Source organism: Salvelinus alpinus, chromosome 10, assembly GCF_045679555.1.
Source record: "Salvelinus alpinus chromosome 10, SLU_Salpinus.1, whole genome shotgun sequence".
NCBI lineage: Eukaryota > Metazoa > Chordata > Actinopteri > Salmoniformes > Salmonidae > Salvelinus > Salvelinus alpinus.
In genome coordinates this window covers 6,643,855-6,665,870 of record NC_092095.1, presented here as the reverse complement: position 1 = coordinate 6,665,870, position 22,016 = coordinate 6,643,855, and the positions used below count along the sequence as shown (strand labels likewise).

General features: G+C 42.2%; 1 protein-coding gene across 3 annotated transcripts in view; it reads right to left on the bottom strand.

Moving 5' to 3' along the window:
- LOC139531471 (procollagen-lysine,2-oxoglutarate 5-dioxygenase 2-like) overlaps positions 1 to 22,016 on the bottom strand; it is a 175,314-nt gene that overhangs the window by 36,075 nt on the left and 117,223 nt on the right. For all 3 annotated transcript variants that reach the window (XM_071327947.1, XM_071327946.1, XM_071327945.1), the window contains exons 9-11: positions 17,073 to 17,198; positions 16,515 to 16,636; positions 2,762 to 2,866 (exon numbers count right to left, since the gene is read on the bottom strand). In XM_071327947.1, the coding sequence (XP_071184048.1) occupies positions 2,762 to 2,866; positions 16,515 to 16,636; positions 17,073 to 17,198 (353 nt within the window). The remainder of the gene's footprint in view (positions 1 to 2,761; positions 2,867 to 16,514; positions 16,637 to 17,072; positions 17,199 to 22,016) is intronic.

Below are 22,016 nucleotides of genomic sequence, written 5' to 3'. Positions count from 1 at the left end.
TATAATCTTCAACAGTAATATAACCTTCAGCAGTAATATAACATTCAGCAGTAACATAACCTTCAACAGTAATATAACCTTTAGCAGTAATATAACCTTCAGCAGTAATATAACCTTCAGCAGTAATATAACCTTCAACAGACTTCAGCAGTAATATAACCTTCAACAGTAATATAACCTTCAGCAGTAATATAACATTCAGCAGTAACATAACCTTCAACAGTAATATAACCTTTAGCAGTAATATAACCTTCAGCAGTAATATAACCTTCAGCAGTAATATAACCTTCAACAGACTGCAGCAGTAATATAACCTGCAGCAGTAATATAATCTTCAACAGACTGCAGCAGTAATATAACCTGCAGCAGTAATATAACCTTCAGCAGTAATATAACCTGCAGCAGTAATATAACCTGCAGCAGTAATATAACCTTCAGCAGTAATATAACCTTCAACAGTAATATAACCTGCAGCAGTAATATAACCTGCAGCAGTAATATAACCTGCAGCAGTAATATAACCTTCAACAGTAATATAACCTTCAACAGTAATATAACCTTCAGCAGTAATATAACCTGCAGCAGTAATATAACCTTCAGCAGTAATATAACCTGCAGCAGTAATATAACCTTCAGCAGTAATATAACCTTCAACAGTAATATAACCTGCAGCAGTAATATAACATTCAGCAGTAATATAACCTTCAGCAGTAATATAACCTTCAACAGTAATATAACCTTCAGCAGTAATATAACCTTCAACAGACTGCAGCAGTAATATAACCTTCAGCAGTAATATAACCTTAAGCAGTAATATAACCTTCAGCAGTAATATAACCTTCAACAGTAATATAACCTTCAACAGTAATATAACCTTCAACAGTAATATAACCTTCAACAGTAATATAACCTGCAGCAGTAATATAACCTTCAGCAGTAATATAACCTTCAGCAGTAATATAACCTTCAACAGTAATATAACCTTCAACAGTAATATAACCTTCAACAGTCTGCAGCAGTAATATAACCTTCAGCATTAATATAACCTTCAGCAGTAATATAACCTTTAACACAATAAGAGTCCCTGTTCTTTATGGCCAGCAGCATTAACACAATAAGAGTCCCTGTTCCTTATGGCCAGCAGCATTAACACAATAAGAGTCCCTGTTCCTTATGGCCAGCAGCATTAACACAATAAGAGTCCCTGTTCCTTATGGCCAGCAGCATTAACACAATAAGAGTCCCTGTTCCTTATGGCCAGCAGCATTAACACAATAAGAGTCCCTGTTCCTTATGGCCAGCAGCATTAACACAATAAGAGTCCCTGTTTCTTATGGCCAGCAGCATTAACACAATAAGAGTCCCTGTTCCTTATGGCCAGCAGCATTAACACAATAAGAGTCCCTGTTCCTTATGGCCAGCAGCATTAACACAATAAGAGTCCCTGTTCCTTATGGCCAGCAGCATTAACACAATAAGAGTCCCTGTTCCTTATGGCCAGCAGCATTAACACAATAAGCGTCCCTGTTCCTTATGGCCAGCAGCATTAACACAATAAGAGTCCCTGTTCCTTATGGCCAGCAGCATTAACACAATAAGAGTCCCTGTTCCTTATGGCCAGCAGCATTAACACAATAAGAGTCCCTGTTCCTTATGGCCAGCAGCATTAACACAATAAGAGTCCCTGTTCCTTATGGCCAGCAGCATTAACACAATAAGAGTCCCTGTTCCTTATGGCCAGCAGCATTAACACAATAAGAGTCCCTGTTCCTTATGGCCAGCAGCATTAACACAATAAGAGTCCCTGTTCCTTATGGCCAGCAGCATTAACACAATAAGAGTCCCTGTTCCTTATGGCCAGCAGCATTAACACAATAAGAGTCCCTGTTCCTTATGGCCAGCAGCATTAACACAAGAAGAGTCCCTGTTCCTTATGGCCAGCAGCATTAACACAATAAGAGTCCCTGTTCCTTATGGCCAGCAGCATTAACACAATAAGAGTCCCTGTTCCTTATGGCCAGCAGCATTAACACAATAAGAGTCCCTGTTCCTTATGGCCAGCAGCATTAACACAATAAGAGTCCCTGTTCCTTATGGCCAGCAGCATTAACACAATAAGAGTCCCTGTTCCTTATGGCCAGCAGCATTAACACAAGAAGAGTCCCTGTTCCTTATGGCCAGCAGCATTAACACAAGAAGAGTCCCTGTTCCTTATGGCCAGCAGCATTAACACAATAAGAGTCCCTGTTCCTTATGGCCAGCAGCATTAACACAATAAGAGTCCCTGTTCCTTACGCACCCCATAACAAGTTTGCAAACACTGTGCATGCATGTTAGATCATTGGGCTTCTGCCCATAAGACACTTCCCCTGAGTAGAAACAGCCACAACACTATAAGGATGTCATACCTGTTCTGTTGAAATGGCCTGATCAAACTTTAACCCTTAACCCTAACTTCAGACAGTGACACAATACCATACCTGTTCTGTTCAAATGGCCTGATCAAACTTTCAACCTTAACCCTAACTTCAGACAGTGACACAATACCATACCGGTTCTGTTCAAATGGCCTGATCAAACTTTCACCCTTAACCCTAACTTCAGACAGTGACACAATACCATTCCTGTTCTGTTAAAAGAGCCTGATCAAACTTTCACCCTTAACCCTAACTTCAGACAGTGACACAATACCATACCTGTTCTGTTAAAAGAGCCTGATCAAACCTTAACCCTAACTTCAGACAGTGGCACAAACCCATACCTGTTCTGCTCGATGAGGATTTTCAGGGTCTGTCTGTTGGTGAGCATCACGTCAGCGTCCATACTGAGGTAGAAGTCACAGCCTGGGTCCTTACGACACAGCCCCCTGGTTTAAAGAAACGGAGGAAACAAAACATCTAATCAATCATTATTGATCAATTCAACTGACAACATGATGATAGCCTGATGCGCTACCACGCACAAACTTTGACATAAATCGTAATTTGCAAGATAGCGATTAATAGATCCTAAGTAAACACTACTCTCTGCTAATTCTATACTAACGAGAGTTAGTTCTCTATGAGTTGTTAGTTAGTTCTCTATGAGTTGTTAGTTAGGTCTCTATGAGCCTGTTAGTTAGTTCTCTATGAGCCTGTTAGTTAGTTCTCTATGAGTCTGTTAGTTAGTTCTCTATGAGCCTGTTAGTTAGTTCTCTATGAGCCTGTTAGTTAGTTCTCTATGAGCCTGTTAGTTAGTTCTCTATGAGTCTGTTAGTTAGTTATCTATGAGCCTGTTAGTTAGTTCTCAATGAGCCTGTTAGTTAGTTCTCTATGAGTCTGTTAGTTAGTTCTCAATGAGTCTGTTAGTTAGTTAGTTCTCTATGAGCCTGTTAGTTAGTTCTCTATGAGCCTGTTAGTTAGTTCTCTATGAGTCTGTTAGTTAGTTAGTTCTCTATGAGCCTGTTAGTTAGTTCTCTATGAGCCTGTTAGTTAGTTCTCTATGAGTCTGTTAGTTAGTTAGTTCTCTATGAGCCTGTTAGTTAGTTCTCTATGAGCCTGTTAGTTAGTTCTCTATGAGCCTGTTAGTTAGTTCTCTATGAGTCTGTTAGTTAGTTAGTTCTCTATGAGCCTGTTAGTTAGTTCTCTATGAGTTGTTAGTTAGTTCTCTATGAGTCTGTTAGTTAGTTCTCTATGAGTCTGTTAGTTAGTTCTCAATGAGTCTGTTAGTTAGTTCTCTATGAGCCTGTTAGTTAGTTCTCTATGAGTCTGTTAGTTAGTTCTCTATGAGTCTGTTAGTTAGTTCTCTATGAGCCTGTTAGTTAGTTCTCTATGAGCCTGTTAGTTAGTTCTCTATGAGTCTGTTAGTTAGTTCTCTATGAGCCTGTTAGTTAGTTCTCTATGAGTTGTTAGTTAGTTCTCTATGAGCCTGTTAGTTAGTTCTCTATGAGTCTGTTAGTTAGTTCTCTATGAGTCTGTTAGTTAGTTCTCTATGAGCCTGTTAGTTAGTTCTCTATGAGTCTGTTAGTTAGTTCTCTATGAGTCTGTTAGTTAGTTCTCTATGAGTCTGTTAGTTAGTTAGTTCTCTATGAGCCTGTTAGTTAGTTCTCTATGAGCCTGTTAGTTAGTTCTCTATGAGTCTGTTAGTTAGTTAGTTCTCTATGAGCCTGTTAGTTAGTTCTCTATGAGCCTGTTAGTTAGTTCTCTATGAGTCTGTTAGTTAGTTAGTTCTCTATGAGCCTGTTAGTTAGTTCTCTATGAGCCTGTTAGTTAGTTCTCTATGAGCCTGTTAGTTAGTTCTCTATGAGTCTGTTAGTTAGTTAGTTCTCTATGAGCCTGTTAGTTAGTTCTCTATGAGTTGTTAGTTAGTTCTCTATGAGTCTGTTAGTTAGTTCTCTATGAGTCTGTTAGTTAGTTCTCTATGAGTCTGTTAGTTAGTTCTCTATGAGTCTGTTAGTTAGTTCTCTATGAGCCTGTTAGTTAGTTCTCTATGAGCCTGTTAGTTAGTTCTCTATGAGTCTGTTAGTTAGTTCTCTATGAGCCTGTTAGTTAGTTCTCTATGAGTTGTTAGTTAGTTCTCTATGAGCCTGTTAGTTAGTTCTCTATGAGTCTGTTAGTTAGTTCTCTATGAGTCTGTTAGTTAGTTCTCTATGAGCCTGTTAGTTAGTTCTCTATGAGTCTGTTAGTTAGTTCTCTATGAGTCGCTCAGCCTGTAGTTAGTTCTCTATGAGTCTGTTAGTTAGTTCTCTATGAGCCTGTTAGTTAGTTCTCTATGAGCCTGTTAGTTAGTTCTCTATGAGTCTGTTAGTGTTCTCATGAGCTGTTAGTTAGTTCTCTATGAGCCTGTTAGTTAGTTCTCTATGAGCCTGTTAGTTAGTTATCTATGAGTCTGTTAGTTAGTTCTCTATGAGCCTGTTAGTTAGTTCTCTATGAGCCTGTTAGTTAGTTCTCTATGAGCCTGTTAGTTAGTTCTCTATGAGCCTGTTAGTTAGTTAGTTCTCTATGAGCCTGTTAGTTAGTTCTCTATGAGCCTGTTAGTTAGTTCTCTATGAGCCTGTTAGTTAGTTCTCTATGAGCCTGTTAGTTAGTTAGTTCTCTATGAGTCTGTTAGTTAGTTAGTTCTCTATGAGTTGTTAGTTAGTTAGTTCTCTATGATCCTGTTAGTTAGTTATCTATGAGCCTGTTAGTTAGTTAGTTCTCTATGATTCTGTTGGTTAGTTCTCTATGATTCTGTTAGTTAGTTCTCTATGAGTCTGTTAGTTAGTTAGTTCTCTATGAGTTGTTAGTTAGTTATCTATGAGTCTGTTAGTTAGTTCTCTATGAGTTGTTAGTTAGTTCTCTATGAGTTGTTAGTTAGTTATCTATGAGTCTGTTAGTTAGTTCTCTATGAGTTGTTAGTTAGTTCTCTACGAGTTGTTAGTTAGTTATCTATGAGCCTGTTAGTTAGTTCTCTATGAGTCTGTTAGTTAGTTCTCTATGAGCCTGTTAGTTAGTTCTCTATGAGCCTGTTAGTTAGTTCTCTATGAGCCTGTTAGTTAGTTCTCTATGAGCCTGTTAGTTAGATCTCTATGAGTCTGTTAGTTAGTTCTCTATGAGTTGTTAGTTAGTTAGTTCTCTATGAGCCTGTTAGTTAGTTCTCTATGAGCCTGTTAGTTAGTTCTCTATGAGCCTGTTAGTTAGTTAGTTCTCTATGAGTTGTTAGTTAGTTAGTTCTCTATGAGCCTGTTAGTTAGTTCTCTATGAGTTGTTAGTTAGTTATCTATGAGTCTGTTAGTTAGTTCTCAATGAGCCTGTTAGTTAGTTCTCTATGAGTTGTTAGTTAGTTAGTTCTCTATGAGCCTGTTAGTTAGTTAGTTCTCTATGATTCTGTTAGTTAGTTCTCTATGAGTCTGTTAGTTAGTTAGTTCTCTATGAGTTGTTAGTTAGTTAGTTCTCTATGAGCCTGTTAGTTAGTTCTCTATGAGCCTGTTAGTTAGTTCTCTATGAGCCTGTTAGTTAGTTAGTTCTCTATGAGTTGTTAGTTAGTTAGTTAGTTAGTTCTCTATGAGCCTGTTAGTTAGTTCTCTATGAGTTGTTAGTTAGTTATCTATGAGTCTGTTAGTTAGTTCTCTATGAGTTGTTAGTTAGTTAGTTCTCTATGAGCCTGTTAGTTAGTTCTCTATGAGCCTGTTAGTTAGTTCTCTATGAGCCTGTTAGTTAGTTAGTTCTCTATGAGTTGTTAGTTAGTTAGTTAGTTAGTTCTCTATGAGCCTGTTAGTTAGTTCTCTATGAGTTGTTAGTTATCTATGAGTCTGTTAGTTTGTTCTCAATGAGCCTGTTAGTTAGTTCTCTATGAGTTGTTAGTTAGTTAGTTCTCTATGAGCCTGTTAGTTAGTTAGTTCTCTATGATTCTGTTAGTTAGTTCTCTATGAGTCTGTTAGTTAGTTAGTTCTCTATGAGTTGTTAGTTAGTTAGTTCTCTATGAGCCTGTTAGTTAGTTCTCTATGAGCCTGTTAGTTAGTTCTCTATGAGCCTGTTAGTTAGTTAGTTCTCTATGAGTTGTTAGTTAGTTAGTTAGTTAGTTAGTTCTCTATGAGCCTGTTAGTTAGTTCTCTATGAGTTGTTAGTTAGTTATCTATGAGTCTGTTAGTTAGTTCTCAATGAGCCTGTTAGTTAGTTCTCTATGAGTTGTTAGTTAGTTAGTTCTCTATGAGCCTGTTAGTTAGTTCTCTATGAGCATGTTAGTTAGTTAGTTCTCTATGAGTTGTTAGTTAGTTAGTTAGTTAGTTAGTTAGTTAGTTCTCTATGAGCCTGTTAGTTAGTTCTCTATGAGTTGTTAGTTAGTTATCTATGAGTCTGTTAGTTAGTTCTCAATGAGCCTGTTAGTTAGTTCTCAATGAGTCTGTTAGTTAGTTCTCTATGAGCCTGTTAGTTCTCTATGAGCCTGTTAGTTAGTTCTCTATGAGTTGTTAGTTAGTTATCTATGAGTCTGTTAGTTAGTTCTCTATGAGTCTGTTAGTTAGTTCTCTATGAGTTGTTAGTTAGTTATCTATGAGTCTGTTAGTTAGTTCTCTATGAGTCTGTTAGTTAGTTCTCTATGAGTCTGTTAGTTAGTTCTCTATGAGCCTGTTAGTTAGTTCTCTATGAGTTGTTAGTTAGTTAGTTCTCTATGAGCCTGTTAGTTAGTTCTCTATGAGTCTGTTAGTTAGTTAGTTCTCTATGAGTCTGTTAGTTAGTTCTCTATGAGTCTGTTAGTTAGTTAGTTCTCTATGAGTTGTTAGTTAGTTAGTTCTCTATGCGCCTGTTAGTTAGTTCTCTATGAGCTGTTAGTTAGTTCTCTATGAGTCTGTTAGTTAGTTCTCTATGAGCCTGTTAGTTAGTTCTCTATGAGTTGTTAGTTAGTTATCTATGAGTCTGTTAGTTAGTTCTCTATGAGCCTGTTAGTTAGTTCTCTATGAGCCTGTTAGTTAGTTCTCTATGAGTTGTTAGTTAGTTATTTATGAGTCTGTTAGTTAGTTCTCTATGAGTCTGTTAGTTAGTTCTCTATGAGTTGTTAGTTAGTTATCTATGAGTCTGTTAGTTAGTTCTCTATGAGTCTGTTAGTTAGTTAGTTCTCTATGAGTTGTTAGTTAGTTAGTTAGTTAGTTAGTTCTCTATGCGCCTGTTAGTTAGTTCTCTATGAGTCTGTTAGTTAGTTCTCTATGAGCCTGTTAGTTAGTTCTCTATGAGCCTGTTAGTTAGTTCTCTATGAGCCTGTTAGTTAGTTCTCTATGAGCCTGTTAGTTAGTTCTCTATGAGCCTGTTAGTTAGTTCTCTATGAGCCTGTTAGTTAGTTCTCTATGAGTCTGTTAGTTAGTTCTCAATGAGCCTGTTAGTTAGTTCTCTATGAGCCTGTTAGTTAGTTATCTATGAGCCTGTTAGTTAGTTATCTATGAGCCTGTTAGTTAGTTCTCTATGAGCCTGTTAGTTAGTTCTCTATGAGCCTGTTAGTTAGTTCTCTATGAGCCTGTTAGTTAGTTCTCTATGAGTCTGTTAGTTAGTTCTCTATGAGCCTGTTAGTTAGTTCTCAATAAGCCTGTTAGTTAGTTCTCTATGAGTCTGTTAGTTAGTTAGTTCTCTATGAGTCTGTTAGTTAGTTAGTTCTCTATGAGTCTGTTAGTTAGTTCTCTATTAGTCTGTTAGTTAGTTAGTTCTCTATGAGTCTGTTAGTTAGTTCTCTATGAGTTGTTAGTTAGTTAGTTCTCTATGAGTTGTTAGTTAGTTAGTTCTCTATGAGTCTGTTAGTTAGTTCTCTATGAGTCTGTTAGTTAGTTCTCAATGAGCATGTTAGTTAGTTCTTTATGAGCCTGTTAGTTAGTTCTCTATGAGTCTGTTAGTTAGTTCTCTATGAGTTGTTAGTTAGTTAGTTCTCTATGAGTCTGTTAGTTAGTTCTCAATGACCCTGATAGTTAGTTCTCAATGAGCCTGTTAGTTAGTTCTCTATGAGTTGTTAGTTAGTTAGTTCTCTATGAGTCTGTTAGTTAGTTCTCTATGAGTTGTTAGTTAGTTATCTATGAGTCTGTTAGTTAGTTCTCTATGAGTCTGTTAGTTAGTTAGTTCTCTATGAGTTGTTAGTTAGTTAGTTAGTTAGTTAGTTCTCTATGCGCCTGTTAGTTAGTTCTCTATGAGTCTGTTAGTTAGTTCTCTATGAGTTGTTAGTTAGTTATCTATGAGTCTGTTAGTTAGTTCTCAATGAGCCTGTTAGTTAGTTCTCTATGAGTCTGTTAGTTAGTTCTCTTTGAGCCTGTTAGTTAGTTCTCTATGAGTCTGTTAGTTAGTTCTCAATGAGCCTGTTAGTTAGTTATCTATGAGCCTGTTAGTTCTCAATGAGCCTGTTAAAGTATGTTGTAATGGAGGATTATGTATTGATCTGAAGATTACAGAACGGTGATAACCCTTAAACCCAGTTCACGAGACGAGACAGTTTTATGCAGTTTTAGAACAAATGCTGCTTGGTCTGAAAGGCTAGACAGCAGAAACAGGTCTGGGACCAGGCTATCTCAGTGAGCATGAGGCCTACAGCATTTTGACATGTCAATATGACAACAGACTATATTACTCAACACAGAATGCTCAGGATACGGGATTAGGATAAGGGGATAGGGTGATAGGGTTACAGGGAGATAGGTGATATAGGGATAGGGGATAGGGTGATAGGGGATAGAGGGATAGAGGATAGAGGGATAGGGTGACAGGGAGATATGTGATCGGGGGATAGGGAATAGGGTGATATGGGAATAGGGTGACAGGGAGATAGGTGATAGGGGGATAGAGGATAGAGGGATAGGGTGACAGGGAGATAGGTGATAGGGGGATAGAGGATAGAGGGATAGGGTGACAGGGAGATAGGTGATAGGGGGATAGAGGGATAGGGAGATATGTGATCGGGGGATAGGGGGATAGGGAATAGGGTGATATGGGAATAGGGTGACAGGGAGATAGGTGATAGGGGGATAGGGTGATAGGGGGATAGGGTGACAGGGATATATGTGATCGGGGATAGGGGGATAGAGGATAGAGGGATAGAGTGACAGGGAGATATGTGATCGGGGGATAGGGGGATAGGGAATAGGGTGATATGGGAATAGGGTGACAGGGAGATAGGTGATAGGGGGATAGGGTGATAGGGGGATAGGGTGACAGGGATATATGTGATCGGGGGATAGGGGGATAGGGAATAGGGTGATGGGGGATAGAGGGATAGGGGGATAGAGGATAGAGGGATAGGGTGACAGGGAGATATGTGATAGGGGGATAGGGTGATAGGGGATAGGGTGATATGGGAATAGGGTGACAGGGAGATAGGTGGTAGGGGGATAGGGTGACAGGGGATAGGGTGACAGGGATATATGTGATCGGGGGATAGGGGGATAGGGAATAGGGTGATATGGGAATAGGGTGATAGGTGATAGGGTGATAGGTGATAGGGTATTGGGTGATAAGGGATAGGGGGCTCTAGTCTCTCTGCGGCGAGGTGAGGTGAGGGGAAAGTTTGATCCTGTGCTCCTGATATTGACCCTGGCTACTGTAAATACCAGTCATGTCTCTGCATGGCTTTGCACAGCGTAACCTAGAGAAGACATGTGGGTATAACGGCTCTCTTTAGGTGAGTGAGTAGACCAAGGCGCAGCGGGTGATGAATACATAATGACTTTATTGTAAGACGAAGACAGACACGAAATACACTTGACTAAATATACAAAATAACAAAACGAACTAGACAGACCTAAACTATGAACTTACATGAAACGAAGAACACATGAACAGGAACGACCGAATGAACGAGACGAGACAGTACCGTGTGGAGCAACAAACACAGACACAGCGACAATCACCCACCAACAAACAGTGAGAACAACCTACCTTAATATGACTCTCAATTAGAGGAAAACGCAAAACACCTGCCTCTAATTAAGAGCCATACCAGGCAACCCAAAACCAACATAGAAACAGCAAACATAGACTGCCCACCCAAAACTCACGCCCTGACCATCACACACATACAAAACAACAGAAAACAGGTCAGGAACGTGACAGAACCCCCCCCTCAAGGTGCGAACGCCGGGCGCACCAGCACAAAGTCCAGGGGAGGGTCTGGGTGGGCATCTGACCACGGTGGTGGCTCAGGCTCCGGACGCTGTCCCCACACCACCATAGTCACTCCCCGCTTCTGTATCCCCCTCCCAATGACCACCCTCCAACTAAAACCACCTAAATGAAGGGGCAGCACCGGGATAAGGGCCAGCACCGGGATAAGGGGCAGCACCGGGATAAGGGGCAGCACCGGGCTGAGGGACTCTGGCAGGTCCTGGCTGAGGGACTCTGGCAGGTCCTGGCTGAGGGACTCTGGCAGGTCCTGGCTGAGGGACTCTGGCAGGTCCTGGCTGAGGGACTCTGGCAGGTCCTGGCTGAGGGACTCTGGCAGGTCCTGGCTGAGTGATTCTGGCAGGTCCTGGCTGAGGGACTCTGGCAGGTCCTGGCTGAGGGACTCTGGCAGGTCCTGGCTGAGGGACTCTGGCAGGTCCTGGCTGAGGGACTCTGGCAGGTCCTGGCTGGACGGCTCTGGCAGGTCCTGGCTGGACGGCTCTGGCAGGTCCTGGCTGGACGGCTCTGGCAGGTCCTGGCTGGACGGCTCTGGCAGGTCCTGGCTGGACGGCTCTGGCTGGTCCTGGCTGGACGGCTCTGGCTGGTCCTGGCTGGACGGCTCTGGCTGGTCCTGGCTGGACGGCTCTGGCTGATCCGGTCTGGCGGAAGGCTCTGGCTGATCCGGTCTGGCGGAAGGCTCTGGCTGATCCGGTCTGGCGGAAGGCTCTGGCTGATCCGGTCTGGCGGAAGGCTCTGGCTGATCCGGTCTGGCGGAAGGCTCTGGCTGATCCGGTCTGGCGGAAGGCTCTGGCTGATCCGGTCTGGCGGAAGGCTCTGGCTGATCCGGTCTGGCGGAAGGCTCTGGCTGATCCGGTCTGGCGGAAGGCTCTGGCTGATCCGGTCTGGCGGAAGGCTCTGTAGGCTCTTGGCAGATGGGCGGCTTTGCAGGCTCATGGCAGACGGACAGCTTTGCAGGCTCATGGCAGACGGGCAGTTCAGGCGCCGTTGGGCAGACGGGCAGTTCAGGCGCCGCTGGGCAGACGGGCAGTTCAGGTGCCGCTGGGCAGACGGGCAGTTCAGGCGCCGCTGGGCAGACGGGCAGTTCTGTAGGGAGGAGACGGAGAGACAGCCTGGTGCGCGGTACCGGAACTGGAGGCACTGGGCTGGAGACACGCACCATAGGGAGAGTGCGTGGAGGAGGAACAGGGCTCTGGAGATGCACTGGAAGCCTGGTGCGTGGTGTCGGCACTGATGGTACTGGGCTGGGGTGAGGAGGTAGCGCCGGAAATACCGGACCGTGTAGGCGTACTGGCTCCCTTGAGCACCGAGCCTGCCCAACCTTACCTGGCTGAATGCTCCCCGTCGCCCGACCAGTGCGGGGAGGTGGAATAACCCGCACCGGGCCATGTAGGCGAACCGGGGACACCATGCGTAAGGCTGGTGCCATGTAAGCCGGCCCAAGGAGACGTACTGGTGGCCAGATATGTAGAGCCGGCCTCATGGCACTTGGCTCAATGCTCAATCTAGCCCTACCAGTGCGGGGAGGTGGAATAACCCGCACTGGGCTATGCACCCGTACAGGAGACACCGTGCGCTCTACTGCGTAACACGGCGTCTGCCCGTACTCCCGCTCTCCACGGTTAGCCTGGGAAGTGGGCGCAGGTCTCCTACCTGCCCTCGGCCCACTACCTCTTAGCCTCCCCCCAAGAAATTTTAGGGTAGTACTTGCGGGCTTCCAGCCTTGCTTCCGTGCTGCCTCCTCATAACGTCGCCTCTCCGCTTTCGCTGCCTCCAGCTCCGCTTTGGGGCGGCGACACTCCACTGGCTCTGCCCAGGGTCCTTTACCGTCCAGGATCTCTTCCCATGTCCAATCCTCCTTTTCCCACTGCTGCTGTCGTGGCTGTCCGTTAACCCGCTGCTTGATCTGGGTGGGGTGGGTGATTCTATAACGGCTCTCTTTCGGTGAGTGAGTAGACCAAGGCGCAGCGGGTGATGAATACATAATGACTTTATTGTAAGACGAAGACAGACACGAAATACACTTGACTAAATATACAAAATAACAAAACGAACTAGACAGACCTAAACTATGAACTTACATGAAACGAAGAACACATGAACAGGAACGACCGAATGAACGAGACGAGACAGTACCGTGTGGAGCAACAAACACAGACACAGCGACAATCACCCACCAACAAACAGTGAGAACAACCTACCTTAATATGACTCTCAATTAGAGGAAAACGCAAAACACCTGCCTCTAATTAAGAGCCATACCAGGCAACCCAAAACCAACATAGAAACAGCAAACATAGACTGCCCACCCAAAACTCACGCCCTGACCATCACACACATACAAAACAACAGAAAACAGGTCAGGAACGTGACAGTGGGAACATTCACACACTGTTCTCTAATGACACAAGTCTCTGAAGTTCTGGTTTCAGATGAGATGTAGGTCTGTTTCTTTATTTTTTATTTTACCTTTATTTAAACAGGGAGTCACATTGAGATTAAAATCTCTTTTACAATAGAGCCCTGTACACATTACAATAAAAACAGAATATTAAAACAACATACACATGTGTATAAAACAATACAAATTCAGCACAATAAAAAATAAATAATAATAAATAAACATATTTAATAAAAATCAAACACATTCAACTACATAGAGGTCCTCAATCTATAGTGTACACTTCCTGAGTGACATCAGCACATGTGGCTGTCACGTCTGCTCCCACTCTTCCCCCCTGGCGCTCAAAGGCGCCAGGCTGCCCAGCATTACGCACTCCTGCCACCATCATTACGCACACCTGCCTTTCCCCCGTAACGCGCATCAGCGATTATTGGACTCACCTGGACTCAATCACCTCTGTCATTACCTTCCCTGTATCTGTCTGGTTCCCCGCTCTGTTCCCTACTTCAGCATTGATTGTCATATGTCCTTGTTTACCCGTGTGCCCGACGCTGTGCCTGGCTTGTTACCTGTTTGTCCCTGATTAAATGTTGACTCCCCGTCCCTGCTTCTCATCTCCGGCGTCGGTCCTTCCACTAACTGCTGTGAACTTTGCAGATTGTTCCACAAATTTGAGGACATAAAATCCAAAACACAGATTTTCCTAAATCTGTAGAGACTGGAGGGATCTCTAGTGTTATTATCCATTCCTGAGAACGGGTTTGGTCATTTATGATTCTTATCTTAATTTATGATGTTACATACAGAGGGAGTTTCTGTCAGATTGCTGTGTAAATAAATACAATAAAAATGTTCTTACAGACAGAGAGGTCCGTCCCACATTTATATACAGACTATAACGATGAGTCCTAAAACTGTCCGCTGTGATAAAACGTATTGCTGAATGGTAGACGGCGTCCAAGGGTTATAAAACAGAGGTTCTGCCGCAGGCATGTAAACAATATCACCACAATCCAATACAGGGAGAAGAGTTGTTTGAACAATCTTTCTCCTATTTTTAATACTAAAGCATGATTAATTTCTCCTATTTTTAATACTAAAGCATGATTAATTTATCCTATTTTTAATACTAAAGCATGATTAATTTTGATATCAAAACAAAAACTATCTTGATCTTAGCTTCTTAGTCAGATTTTTTTTTGCATCCGAAAGACTTTCTTCCCATTGGGCACAAACTGGTTGAATCAACGTTGTTTCAACGTAACTTGTCAACTTATTGTGACGTGGAATCTACGTGGAAAATGCTTCGGATTTTTTATTTTTTTAAACAGTTTTTTTTTTTAAGGTGAAATTTCAAAATCACAGGATTATGTTCTCATTGTAACCAATTTTCAACATAGACAAACCTTGTATGAAATATGTTGAATTTGTACCTTTGAAACAACGTGTGATCTTCAACCTTATACCCACTATCAAAAAAAAACAACAATAGGCTGGCCGGCACCTCTAAAGCTACCCATCCATGGTGTTAACCAAGCCCTGCTAGCTATGAAACGTATCACTGACTACTACCAATGTCCTATCTCTCAATAACTAAATATATTCCCTGTTGCTGTCATTGTCATTCCAACGGGAAGGTTTAACAGAGCTTATTAAATGTGACAATACTTTTTAAGTCATATACACGCTGTATTTTTCTCCTGGCTCCCGAGTGGCGCAGCGGTCTAAGCCAGTGCATCTCAGTGCTAGAGGGATCACTACAGACCTCGGTTCGATTCCAGTCTGTATCACAAACGGCCGTGATTGGGAGTCCCATAGGGCGGCGCACAATTGGCCCATCGTCGTCCGGGTTACGGTTTGGCCATGGTAGGCCGTCAGTGTAAATAAGAATTTGTTCTTAACTGACTTGCCTAGTTAAAAAAAATTTAAATAAAAATTATCAATGATACTATTTAGGACTATATAACATTTGTGAAGTCATCAATAGCTATTGTTTCAATTCAACCCAGGATTCAACTAAAAATAGACAATACATGTAGATAATACATATAGACAATACATAAACAAAATATCCGACATTGTATTCCCATTTGAACTTTCCTGTGCTTTTTAAAGGTTGAAAACGCAGTGATAACAAATCCACAAACTTCTGGCTGTCTTTTTTGAATGGGTGAATAAATGTTTGAAATGTCATTTGTCAACGTCTCAATAAAATATTACCCACATTTCCACGTTGGAATGACGTGGTGTGTCCCGTGTGTTTCCTGTCTACATTCTCTCCTAAAACAGTATTTTAGCCAAGACAAACTCTAAATCTGTTTTAAGCTAAACATTTGACAGATATGTCGTTTTTTCTATCCTTAATATATTTAAAATCTTTTGACACCAATACAAAACCCTTATATGTAGGTGCTCGTATTTAGACACCGTTTCCAACTCAACATCAGAGTGACTGAGTTTCCTTTTCCAACTCAACATCAGAGTGACTGAGCTTCCGTTTCCAACTCAACATCAGAGTGACTGAGCTTCCGTTTCCAACTCAACATCAGAGTGACTGAGCTTCCGTTTCCAACTCAACATCAGAGTGACTGAACTTCCGTTTCCAACTCAACATCAGAGTGACTGAGTTTCCTTTTCCAACTCAACATCAGAGTGACTGAGCTTCCGTTTCCAACTCAACATCAGAGTGACTGAGCTTCCGTTTCCAACTCAACATCAGAGTGACTGAACTTCCGTTTCCAACTCAACATCAGAGTGACTAAACTTCCATTTCCAACTCAACATCAGAGTGACTGAGCTTCCGTTTCCAACTCAACATCAGAGTGACTGAGCCTCCGTTTCCAACTCAACATCAGAGTGACTGAGCCTCCGTTTCCAACTCAACATCAGAGTGACTGAGCCTCCGTTTCCAATTCAACATCAGAGTGACTGAGCCTCCGTTTCCAACTCAACATCAGAGTGACTGAGCCTCCGTTTCCAATTCAACATCAGAGTGACTGAGCTTCCATTTCCAACTCAACATCAGAGTGACTGAGCTTCCGTTTCCAACTCAACATCAGAGTGACTGAGCTTCCGTTTCCAACTCAACATCAGAGTGACTGAGCTTCCGTTTCCAACTCAACATCAGAGTGACTGAGCCTCCGTTTCCAATTCAACATCAGAGTGACTGAGCTTCCGTTTCCAATTCAACATCAGAGTGACTGAGCTTCCATTTCCAATTCAACATCAGAGTGACTGAGCTTCCTGATTTGCATATTTACTGTGATGATTACTTAAGGCTAATTGCTCTGGAGCCTTTTATGGTACGTGGTAATGTAAGCTTGTTATTCATTTACATTCAGACTGTTTTGTTCATCAAATAACAAGTCTGAGATGAAAAATGTCTCTGTGAAATTATATGATGGGGGGGGGGGGCACACAGCTAGAGGAATCATCACACACACACCCCCCCCCCCCCCCACACACACACACACACACACACACACACAGGTCGGGTAGCGTGCTGTACATACATGCCCATGTTTCTTGCCTGTCCTTGGCTCAAGTTCTCCTCCGGACCCACAACCTTGAAGCTGTTAAACACATCTTTACTCTCCTCCCAAAACCTCTGGATGTGTCTCTCATGGTAAACCTCCTGAAGAGAGAGAGAGGGAGAGAGGGTGAGAGAGGGAGAGAGGGTGAGAGAGGGCGAAAGAGAAAGAGAGAAAGAACTTCTGTGAGTGTAATGTTTACTGTTCATTTTTATTGTTTATTTCACTTGTGTTTATTATCTACTTGACTTGCTTTGGCAATGTTAACATATGTTTCCCATGCCAATAAAGCCCTTCATTTGAGGAAAAAATGAATTGAGAGATAGAGACAGAGAGAGAAAGACAGACAGAGAGAGAGAGCGAGAGAGAGAGAGTGAGAGAGAGGGAAACAGAGAGAGCGAGAGAGATACATAGTTATTACTAATATTATATTTAAAAGACAGCTGAGAGAAAGGAGAGTACATGGTTGATGGATTAGGAGCTGTGTCTTGGACCATAATTGAGTCTATCCAGAGCCAAGATCCAGCTGCAGTTACTCACGTTGTTATGAACGAAGACGTTGAGTTTATCTTTGGGGTAGTCGAGGGTCACAAGTCTCTGGAAGAATTCAGAGAGGAAAGGAGTGGGCTGTTCGATGAACACTCCGACCATAACAGTTGGATACTCCTGTTTAAAAAAAATAATAAAATACATACTTTTATTAAACAAAAACTTAATGACACGTTGCAGTTATGGAAAGATGTTTTGAATAACTCGTCCCTTTGGGGCCATACCTGAAAACATTAGTTTAAGTTCAAGGTTAAGTTTAAGCTTCAGCCAATAAGAATCATTGATGTAGTGTCACGTGATAGAACGCTACATTGTAGCTGGTCCCATCTGATAACCTGTCACACGTTAGCCCTATGCTAACCTCAGAACGTGGCAATGATTACTTCCTGTAACAAATTCTTCATTAGCCTATCAAAGATCTTAAAACTTTTTCTCCACAAACCAATGGCATTTCTTAAAATAGGTCAACTAAGCCACCAGAGGGAAACATGTAAACCTTGAATTTGGAGGTTGACCTATTTTAAGAAAAAGTTTAAGATCTTTGATAGGCTAATGAGGAATTTGTTACAGGAAGTAATCATTGCCCCCTGGTGAGGTTAGCATAGGGCTAACCTGTGACAGGTTATCAGATGGGACCACCTACAATGTAGCGTTCTATCACGTGACACTACATCAATGATTTTAATTGGCTGATGCTTAAACTTAACCTTGAACTTGAACTCTTGCTCCCGAGTGGCGCAAGGGTCAAAGGCACTGAATCGCAGTGCTAGAGGTGTCACTACAGACCCTGGTTCGATTCCAGGCTGTATCACAACCGGCTGTGATTGGGAGTCCCACAGGGTTTGGTCAGGGTAGGCTGTCGTTGTAAATAAGAATGTGTCCTTTAACTGACTTGCCTAGTTTATTAAAGGTTAAATAAAAAATCCTATTGGCTAGTATGACCTCATTACATCTTACATTAAGAACTAATGTCTCACCAACACTTTACCTCATCGCTCATGAACAGAAAACAAAATGCATTGTAAAAGTGAACACCTGACACAAACCATACACAACAACACAACAGTAACAAAGAGTGTAGATCCAAACAGCCCAGTATGTCTGGACAAAATGGAGTCATGAGACCAGTTCCCTCCCTGAAGAGACAGTAGACAGAGTTCTTTCCCATGACTCTCTCTGAGCCTCCAGCCCACAACAGCTCTACAGGGCCGTGCCTTTCTCCTCTTGACCATGTTAAAGACCGGGCTTTTGTCAGCCGGCCTGGGATGAAAAGGGACCCGGTTGAAACCATCTAATTTGTGAGTTTCCGCGACGGCTCAGAGTTCCAGAACTTTCAAGCATGGAAGGGTCACCCAGGGATCAAGCCAGAGGTCCCTTAAATTGTGTGAGAGAGAGAGGATGCTGCAGAATCTCAGAGAAGTAGACAGGACCTCTGCCTACAGAGACAGCCTTCCAACATTAGCAGGTCAGCAGCAACAACGTGTCTGTGTGCTGGTAGCACCTAGGCCCTCTCCCAAAACCACAGTATACATAGCAAGAGGACCGGCAATGACCCAGGCTGACCTGTATCCCTTAAACAGGCAAGACATTCTCTCTCTCTCTCTCTCTCTCTCTCTCTCTCTCTCTCTCTCTCTCTCTCTCTCTCTCTCTCTCTCTCTCTCTCTCTCTCTCTCTCTCTCTCTCTCTCTCCTCTCTCTCTCCTCTCTCTCTCCTCTCTCTCTCTCTCTCTCTCTCTCTCTCTCTCTCTCTCTCTCTCTCTCTCTCTCTCTCTCTCTCTCACAAACAGGCAGGACACAGCAGGCCCAGTGTTCCTGAACCACCACGCTCTGTTGGAAGTTGAACTCTTGGATGCCTTTACCCCACAGTCCACTAAGTCTGAATTCCCTCCACTCAGACTAATTTAGTCCAGTAAGTCTGAATTCCCTCCACTCAGACTAATATAGTCCAGTAAGCCTGACTTCCCTCCACTCAGACTAATATAGCCCAGTAAGTCTGAATTCCCTCCACTCAGACTAATATAGTCCAGTAAGTCTGAATTCCCTCCACTCAGACTAATATAGTCCAGTAAGCCTGAATTCCCTCCACTCAGACTAATATAGTCCTGTACGTCTGAATTCCCTCCACTCAGACTAATATAGTCCTGTAAGTCTGAATTCCCTCCACTCAGAATAATATAGTCCAGTAAGTCTGAATTCCCTCCACTCAGACTAATATAGTCCAGTAAGTCTGAATTCCCTCCACTCAGACTAATATAGTCCAGTAAGTCTGAATTCCCTCCACTCAGACTAATTTGGTCCTGTAAGTCTGAATTCCCTCCACTCAGACTAATATAGTCCAGTAAGTCAGTAAGTCAAGTCTTTTTCTGAATCGCACAGCAGTGAGAAATGTCTGTGACTCTCATCTCACCCTCAGCTACCAATAAATACCCTGCCCAGATGAGAGGCAGGCTTTCTGAGGACTTGTCCGTTCCTTGTATTTAGTGGTAGTCTGGTTGAAGAGGGTTCATTGAGGACATCTTCCAGACATTCTCACAAAGATGTCTTTTATACAGCGTGGTTGGCTTGTATTGAGTTAGCTCCAGATACAGTTAAATATAGAGAATCCATCCCATTCATATACCTCACAGTTAAGTCTCTGCATGCGAAAAGAGCCTCTCTGGAGACATCAGAATTCAGTATACACTTCCGGTCAACATTTTTACTTTTACCTACTCATTCAAGGGTTTTTCTTTATTTTTACTATTTTCTACATTGTAGAATAATAGTGAAGACATCAAAACTATGAAATAACACATATGGAATCATGTTGTAACCAAAAACGTGTTAAACAAATCAAAATATATTTTATATTTGAAATTATTCAAATAGCCACCCTTTGCCTTGATGACACATTTGCACACTCTTGGCATTCTCTCAACCAGCTTCACCTGGAATGCTTTTCCAACAGTCTTGAAGGAGTTCCGACATATGCTGAGCACTTGTTGGCTGCTTACCCTTCACTCTGCAGTCCAACTCATCCCAAACCATCTCAGTTGGGTTGAGGTCGGGTGATTGTGGAAGCCAGGTTATCTGATGCAGCACTCCATCACTCTCCTTCATGGTCAAAATCCCTTACACAGCCTGGAGATGTGTTGGGTCATTGTACTGTTGAAAAACAAATGATAGTCCCACTAAGCCCAAACCAGATGGGATGGTGTATCGCTGCAGAATGGTCTGGTAGCCATGCTGGTTAAGTGTCCCTTGAATTCTCCTCCATGCTTCACAGTGGGAACCACACATGCAGAGATCATCCGTTCACCTACTCTGCGTTTCACAAAGACATGGCTGTTGGAACCAAAAATCTCACATTTGGACTCCAGACCAAAGGACAGTTTTCCACCGGTCTAATGTCCATTGCTCGTGTTTCTTGATCCAAGCAAGTCTCTTCTTCTTATTGGTGTCCTTTACTGGTGGTTTCTTTGCAGCAATTCGACCATGAAGGCCTAATTCACGCAGTCTCCTCTGAACAGTTGATGTTGAGATGTGTCTGTTACTTGAACTCTGTGAAGTATTTATTTGGGCTGCAAGTTCTGAGGCTGGTAACTGTAATGAACTTATCCTCTGCAACAGATGTAACTCTGGGTCTTCCATTCCTGTGGAAGTCCTCATGAGAGCCAGTTTCATCATAGCACTTGATGGTTTTTGGGACTGCACTGCAAAGATCTTGAAATGTTCTGTATTGACTGACCTTCATGTCTTAAAGTAATGATGGTCTGTCATTTCTCTTTGCTTATTTGAGCTGTTCTTACCATAATATGGACTTGGTCTTTAACTTCTTGCAACTATAGGGGGTGCTGTTCCGCATTAGCATATTTGGGTCTCCAAATTAAACTGCCTCGTGCTAAATTCTTGATCGTACAATATGCATATTATTGTTATTATTGGATAGAAAACACCTTCTAGTTTCTATAGAAGTTGGAATTTTGTCTCTGAGTGGTACAGAACAATATCTACAGCACTTTTCATGACAGGGGTCAGATTTCAGAATTTTTTACCCCTGATCTGGAGTCTGTTTTTAAGGCGACAGTGAATGCTATGAAGAAACCGACACTGCCTACGTCTTCCTCTGGGTGTCTGTACGTCATCACGTTTTGAATGGAGTCTATTGCACAATCCCAGCCCATATAAAAGCACAAAACGTGGGACTACCTTTCTCTCTCTCCGCGCGCCACAAGCAAGATGGGCATCGGACCTGCCTCATTCCAAATCGTTGTTTAACTAGTTAGATTTCTCCGGTCATGTTTTCAGTCGTTATAGTTGTTAAAAACATCATAATGTAGTTAATTTGAACCGTTTTATAGCAATTTATATCCGTTTAGTGCGATTTTGAGGAATTTCTTTGTCGTGCCCTTTTTAGCTTTGGAAACGTTTCGGGGTGTCGGTCGTTGGTGGTGGACATTTCGAAGGACAGAGGACATCTATCGACCAAAAGACGTTTATAACATAGAAAGGATACATTGCCCAAGAATCTGATGGAAGAACAGCTCAAAGTAACCAATATTTAATATGATAAATCGTTGTTCTGTCGAAATATTTTAAACGCATATTTCGCCATTTTGTTTGTTATCGCGTCACTTGGCGAACCCTGTATTGAAAAGTAAGGATAATTTTAAAAATGTAAGTCAGCGGTTGCATTAAGAACTAATTTGTCTTTCGATTCCTGTCAACCCTGTATTTTTTAGTCAAGTATATGATTAGCTTTCAATTAAACTAGATCACTCTGATAGATGACGTCAGACATATTGAGGCTTGATTTCCTAGTATTTTTATTGTGTAACCACGGTTTTGTATGGCTAAATATGCACCTTTTCGAACAAACTGTATATGTATGTTGTAAAATGATGTTACAGGAGTGTCATCTGAAGAATTCTGAGAAGGTTAGTGAAAAAATTAATAT